Source organism: Oratosquilla oratoria, chromosome 7 (assembly GCF_046742065.1).
Source record: "Oratosquilla oratoria isolate Oo_2021 chromosome 7, ASM4674206v1, whole genome shotgun sequence".
Classification (NCBI taxonomy): Eukaryota; Metazoa; Arthropoda; class Malacostraca; order Stomatopoda; family Squillidae; genus Oratosquilla; species Oratosquilla oratoria.
This window is the reverse complement of record NC_134783.1, coordinates 31,776,476-31,783,975: the sequence shown is the minus strand read 5'-3', so window position 1 is coordinate 31,783,975 and position 7,500 is coordinate 31,776,476. Positions and strand designations below refer to the sequence as shown.

Here is a 7,500-nt window from a genome sequence, read left to right as displayed (position 1 = left end):
TATTTATTGCAAAATCACCGCCAGATAATACTTTTAATACTTAGATAATATCAATACTTTTAATACCAATAAAAAAAAGGACTTTTAATACAAATGGAAAGATATACAAATAATACTTTTAATACTTTAATAATAACAATACTTTTCATACCAATAACAAAGATACGAAAACTCTTTTAATAATGCAAACCGTCGAAGAGCTGATTTGCCCAACAAGAGAAGGAGAATTAGGAAATGAAGATGAGGAAGGGAAAGTAGAAAGGAAGACGAAAAGAAAGGAACCAGAGATTTAGGACGAAAGAAACAGGAGAACAAAGGAAGTGCAAGCAACTGGGGATAAATGAAGAGGAAGAGGAACCAGGAAGGGAGAAAGAAGAAGAAGAAGAGGAAGAGGAAGAGAAAGTGATGACGGAAGGATTTTTTTTAGGTTTGCTACCCCCCTTGTAAGGGAAAAAAAAGCCTTGGTATATGTATATGTATGTATGTAATAAGAAGCGGAGGAAGAGGACTTGGATAGAAAAAAGGAAATAGGTTGGAGGAAGAGGAAATGAAGAGGAGAAGGAAGTGGGGTGGAAGGAGAGGAAACCGGGAAGGGAAGAGGGAAGAAAATGAAAAAAAAATTAAGATTGGGAAGTAGGAAGAAGATAGAAGAAATTGAAAGAAACGACGAATTAAGAAAGAAGAGAGAACAAAGAAAAGACAAAAACAAAATCAAAAGGAACTAGGAAGAAGAGGAAGAGGAGCAAAGTACATAAACAACTTGGACAATGGGATTAATAGTGATCTTAGTAAGTTTGCCGACGACAGTAAAATAGGACGTCTAATTAGGTCAGGAGACGATGCCGAAGGTCTGCAGGATGATCTTAACAAATTGTCCACATGGTCGGTGAAATGGCAAATGAACTTCAATATCTTAAAGTGCAGCGTGTTAAACGTAGGGCTAGACAACCCCGAAAGCAGGTACAGCTTAGATAACACGTTTTAAGAGAAAACTGAGCACGAGACTTGGGAGTTCTAGTGAGTCCTGACCTTAAATCCAGGAAACAGTGCACTAGCGCCAGGAATAAAGCTAACAAAGCATTAGGTTTCATTGCTGGGACGGTTACGAATAGAAGTGCAGAGATAATTATCAAACTTTATCTAGCGTTAGTTACACCTATCCTTGACAATAAAGCTAACAGAGCATTAGGTTTCATTGCTAGAACAGTTTCGAATAGAAGTGCAGAGATAATTATCAAACTTTATCTAGCGTTAGTTACACCCATCCTTGACAATGCGGTACACTTTTGGTTTACTAATAGGGTGGTCAACGAATGGAATAGACTTAGCAACCAAGAAATGGGCGCTGAAACTATCGGTTCTTTTAAGAAACGGCTAGATAACTTTATGGATGGGGATGACAGGTGGTAATAGACATGGAACTGGCAATTGTAGGCCTTATGGTCTCTTGCAGTCTCCTTCATTCTTATGTTCTTATGTTTTGTTCTAAGTGAAGAGAAGAAAGGAGACGAGGGTACCAATACAAAAGCAAGAAAAAAAAAAAAGGACAAAAAAGAAAGAACAAATGGAAGAGAGGAGATATCTCCTACTAGTTCAGTCTTGTCCTTTGTGCGAAGTGACAAAGGAAGGCCAACGGAAGGAATGCAGACGCTGGAGGAAATGAAGGAGGAAATGAAAGAAATTAAGAAAGAGGAGGAAGAAGGAAAGGGGAGAGTTGGGCGAAGAGGAGGAAGAGGGAAAAGGGAAGGGAAGAGGTAAAAGAAAGGGAGGAGGAAGAGGGTGAATAGGAGTGGCAAGATGAGGATGAAGGAAAGCACGAGGAGGAGGAGGAGGAGGAGGAAGAGGAGGAGGACGAGGAGGACGGTGAGGAAGAGGGGGCGAGTTTGAAGAGGAGTACGAATTGGAAGCAGAGGACAAAGAAAAGGAGGGAGAGGAAGGGGATGGGGAGGGAGAGGAGGGGAGGAAGAAAAGAGGAGGGGGAAGAAGATGAAAGAGAAAAAGAGGAGGAGGAGGAGGAGGAGGAGGAAGAGGAGGAGGCGAAGGAAGAGGGGATCAAGAAGAGGAGGAGGGGAAGATTAAAGGAGGGGGAAGAAGAAGAGTAAAGAGAGAACGAGGAGGAAAGGGAGAAGGAAGAGGAGGAGGAGAAGGAAGATGGGGAGCAAGGAGAGGAGGAGGAAGAGGAGGAGGAAAAGGAGGAAGAGGAGGAGGGGAAGAAGAGAAATGGGTGATAGTGTGTTAAAGTCATTCGGATTATAAGAGTAGTGAGAGAATAGGAAAGAATAAAAAAAAAAAAGGAAAAATGGGAAGAAAAGGAACAGGATATCTTGGGAGGAAATTTGAATTTTTTCTTTCTTTTTCGGAATCCACTGGCGGCAAAAAAAAAAAAAAAAAAAAAAAAAAAAAAAAAAAAAAAAAAAAAAAAAAAAAAAAAAAAAAAAAAAAAAAAAAAAAAAAAAAATCGAAGAACTGCTTGTTGTGGACGTTACACTGAGTGACAATAGCCCTTAATAGATTACACTGAATTACACTGGGTTGTTATGAGGGTCAGATAGAAAAATAAAAGGAGGATTATAAGCCTTGACATCCTTAATCCTGTGGCTGACACGTTATTTGATTCTGGTGAGAAACGGATGATTTTATGCAACTAGGATACGGTATCACTGCCGAGACAGGTTTGTGATTGGTCGAGTCTGTTGTCTGGGTTTGTTTCCCAACACCCCCTACCCGATCAACCACCAAGCTTCTCAAGCTTAGCCTCGATAACACATTCAAGCCCAAAATGCTTAAACAATCGCATAGAAAATCATATTAATAATTATGTATATTATGTATAAATCATATTAATAATTATGTACCTGTATATTATATATAAATCATATTATGTATATTATGTATAAATCATATTAATTATGTATATTATGTATAAATCATATTAATAATTATGTATATTATGCATAAATCATATTAATTATGTATATTATGTATAAATCATATTGATAATTATGTATATTATGTATAAATCATATTAATAATTATGTATATTACGTATAAATCATATTAATAATTATGTATATTACGTATAAATCATATTAATAATTATGTTTATTATGTATAAATCATATCAGTAATTATGTATTATGTATAAATCATATTAACAATTATGTATATTGTTTATACTCAGTTATTGTTAGAAAATGTGTATCTTTTAAGGTTAGCAGGCAGTCAATGGTTTGAGGAGAATAGCATTTTTTTGTAGCCACTTACTTGCAATCTCGGTTTTGGTATCTACATAAACATTTTCCAAAACCTTCCTACTAAATGCACACACCATATTTGCCCCAAATCTTTCTCTGTACTAGTAATGCGCTGGTAGCGTAATCACAAGCATCCTGGTCTCGAACTCACTCACTTGTGGGTTCGAATCCCGCATTCCTCTCCTATTACCAACAGTCCAAGCACTGAGGGCAATGGTGACGGTTCCGGCCGTAGCCACATCCCTATTTACGTTGTCTCCTTATCATCACGTTAAGCTGTATTTCTATAGTTTATATTTTTAAGTTTAGTTTATACTAATTTGTAATTTTCAATAGTTCTGTCATTAAAGAATTTTGACTATTATTGATAAATACTACGAAAAGAAAATTTACCTTGTTTTTGTAGTATCCTAAATAAAGGCTATGAAAGTAATTATTTCCTTATCAAAGGTAAAAGTATGCTAAATCAAGGATGAAAACACGACCTAGTCATATATTTCAAATTAGAATATTTTTATTTTTCGATGAATTGTGTATATCGATAAATTGAGCATGTCGATGAATTGTTGTCGATGAATTGTTGTCGGTGAATTGTTGTCGGTGAATTGTTGTCGGTGAATTGTTGTCGGTGAATTCGCCTAGACCCCATGTTTACGTCTGTAAACATAGAAGTGTCTAAATATTAGTTGGTATAATGGTATGTTATAAACCACAGTGTATTCTAAACTGGGGTGTACATTTTTTGGATTAGACGAATGAGTATATTTCGACTTAATTGCTCTTTAAAATAATTTTAAACTTTGTCATCTCAGAGTCTGGAGCGTTGGGTAAGCGACTTTGTGTACAAACACTCTCCTTGCATCGTAGATGCTTTGTAGAGACTGTGAAACGTTTAGAAAAGTACGCCAAACGTTAGTCAGATGCCAGACTAAAGATGCTAACGTTTGCACTTTTTTCTTCTTTCCAGATGCGTTGTGTCCGAGAACGAGAGTCCCTCTGACTTGCCAAGACCTTCATCGGCGACAATGGCCAAATCCTGTGCCATCAGTTAGCTTTGGCGTCTTGATCGGGACCATGGGCGACGCCACCGGAAGCAGAAGCGGCAGAAGCAGCAGCAGCAGCAGTAGTAGTAGTAACCTCAGCACAAGAGGATAGGGTAGTGACCAGGCACGAGAAGCGAACGTGCGGGGAGGAGGAGGAGGAGGAGGAGGAGGAGGTGGAGCAGGAGAGGAAGCAAGAGGAGGTGGAGGAGGAGGGGAAGTGTTCCGAGAGGGTCTGAAGGATTGCCAACATGCCTACGAAATCCTTGGGCCCGATGGTGGACGAGCCTCCAGAGTCGGCGGTTGTGGGCGTGAGTGGGGAAGGCCGCGCGGACAGCAGAGGGGAGGGGAGCATCGGGAGTGGGGGTGGTGGGGGTGGCGGAACTGGAGGCCATCGCCGACCCTCCATCGCGACCATCTTCAACCCACGGAAGACACGAAGTGGCGTCGGCGATGCCACCTCCCAGCAGAGGCCTTCGGTGGTCATTACCGATGAAGACAGCAGCCCCAAAGGGAGGCACCATCACCTCATGCATCTGACCAATGGGGGTACGACGCCCACCGTCAGGGCGACCTCGCCCTCCGTCAACGCGACGCCCTCGGGAAGTCCTTCCATCCATATGTCTTCGCCTTTACCGAGAGACCCAGAGATAGGTAAGTCTGACCCTTTTCTCTTTCGTGTTGTTCGAGACCAGTGGATCTCAAACTAGGGGTAAATTACTCCTTAAGGGTAATTTAACAATTTGTCGGGGGTAATGGAGGAATAAAAAAAAAGTTAAGAATTCTGAAAATCAAGAAAACATTGCGGTACCTGGCATTAGGATTAATGTTAACTTTTAGTATTAGGCTGTTTACTAAAATCCGACGCTGAAGCTCTATCCATTTTGATAGTTCCTGAGTAAGCAAACAATCCGTTGTCTGTTTTATCTTGGAGGAGAACCGTAGCCCCGTGGAAACCGGCAACGGTCACCGGGTTAGACCATAGTTTACTCAGTGAAGAGATCCTCTGTGGTTCTAATAGAGTGGGTGGGTGAGCTAAGACAGCGTAAGATGACGTGTTTTGCGCCTTCACATTTAATTATTTACCCACAACTTTTATTGTGGAAATAGAGAGTTGAAACGAGGAAATCGCATTTTATTTCCTCCAAAACTAAATCAATGGGTAAGGCTTTCGATGCCTGGTTAGGACAAAGAGATGATAATAATTTAATTTCCCTTTATAGAATGATTTTTTCTTTTTGCTTCACTTCTTAACACCATCTGTGCTCTAGTAAGTCAGACCATGTAATCCAGGCAGCTGGTCTATGACATTCAATCAGTTGGTTCATGACATTCAGGCAGCTGGTCTATGACATTCAATCAGTTGGTTCATGACATTCAGGCAGCCCGTACATGGCATCCAGGGAACTGGTTCATGTCATCCATCCAGCTGATAGGCAAGCGTAAAGGTGTCCAATGTTGCGGAATGTGAAATGAAAAAGAACTTTCGCTTCAACGGGGATTCTTGAAAACTTTTTTTCGAAAAGGTTCGGGCTGTCCTTCAAAGCTGAACGATACGTTTGACGATTCTGGGCAAAGGGAGAAGAAAAGGTGCCCCTACGATGACTATCGACCTTTGCTGGAGTTCTGTGGATGCCCCTGTCCTTCGCCTCTTCCATCGAGGGTTGTTTCTGGTGGATATAAACCTGAGTGGAATCAACATCAGGCAAACGTGACACAAATAAACGAATACACATAAATAGACAAATAAACACTTGACAGATATAACGGGATATGGGTTATTTGTTTATTCACAGAAAATGTATATTGAAAGTTGAATCAGAGACTTCCAGTTTTCTAATACACTTTTGAGTTTGGCGAGTTATGTCAATCGCTATATGAAATCAAATAGATCGGACCACACACCGAGAAGAGGAACATGTACTCATGACGTACGAATATGTACTACGAATTACATATTTGAAAATTGTCATTTTTAACTCAAGTTGCCTCGTATGTCGTAAGTGTGAGCCGTCAGAGGCTCTTCTTCAGTAAAGGAAAGTTCCTTAAGTGAAAGTATCGAGCTCAGTTTTGATCGACTCTTTCAGTTCTTCACTCATTTGTCTTCGGTTTCGTCTGTCGCCAGGAGAGTTTAGTCAGAGAACAGGACCTTTGGGGGGAAAAAAGCCAACCCGAAGGACTGAAATAAGTGAATACTCAAAACTTGACACGAACCAAACTTACCGATCAAGCGAGACGACGTCTCAGGAAAGGCGTAGACACACGAAAGGATGCCTGAGCAGGTGAAAGAGGAAAGGGAGGAGGAGGAAAGTAAATATTGATATTTTTCCTTCTGTCCTCCTGTGTTCTTCATCCTTCCTCTTTTATTCCCTTTCTCACCTCTCCCCTCCTTTGCTCCCTCTCCCATCCCTGACCTCCTTTCCCCTTTCCTCTGCATGTGTCCATTCTCCCCTCTTTTCGTCTGTCCCCTCTCCTTCCTTTTATCTGTCATCCTCTCCCCTATCCTCAACTCTCCTTACCTCCTTCCAACCATCAAAACTGTCCCTCTTTCCCTCCCTCATTCCCACCTCCGTTCTTCCTCCTTATCTCCTTCACTCCATCGTCCCCCTTCCTCCCTGCCCTCCCTGCCTCCCTCCCTCTCTCCCTCCCTCTCTCCCTCCCTCCCTCTCTCCCTCCCTCCCTCTCTCCCTCCCTCTAGTTCCTTTCTAACATATCCTCTCGTCCCTCCCTTCCCTTCCCTTTCCCCTCTCTCTTACCTCCATCTCCCCTCCCTTTCGCCTCCCCCTTTTCCCTCCCTCTTCCCCCTTCCCCCTTCTCCTTCTCCTTCCCTCTCTTCCTCTCTCCCCCTGCAAGGCAGCAGCGATCCCTTTTCCACTTTCTGCCTCCATCCACTTTCCGTTTAAACTTCTGAAGCAGATTTGGAGATTTGGTTCCACCTGAGATGCTTTTCCTTTCTTGCGTGGGTTCAGACTCCTGCTGTCCCTTTTTTTTTTTTTTTGTGCTAAGAAAATAGGGATGGTGGAGGGGTGTGGAGAGTTTTCAGGGATGGAATGGGTGGAAATGATTCTATGCCTTTTCCTTTTTGGCTACCTCCCTTGTAAGGGGGAAAAAGCCTTGGTATATGTATGTATGTATGTCTTTCATTCTGCAAACTTGAAAGACGACTTTTTTTTTTTTTTTTTTTTTTTTTTTTTTTTTTTTTTTTT

The 7,500-nt window shown here is 41.4% G+C and overlaps 1 protein-coding gene across 5 annotated transcripts in view; it reads left to right on the top strand.

Annotated features, from left to right (window-relative positions):
• The window catches only part of LOC143027037 (solute carrier family 35 member F3), a 583,434-nt gene that overhangs the window by 134,268 nt on the left and 441,666 nt on the right, over window positions 1–7,500 (top strand). For all 5 annotated transcript variants that reach the window (XR_012966555.1, XM_076187892.1, XM_076187893.1 and 2 more), the window contains exon 2: window positions 4,222–4,948. Coding sequence is in view for 4 of the 5 variants with exons in the window: in XM_076187892.1 (XP_076044007.1) it covers window positions 4,546–4,948 (403 nt within the window). In the remaining variant the exon portion in view is untranslated. The remainder of the gene's footprint in view (window positions 1–4,221; window positions 4,949–7,500) is intronic.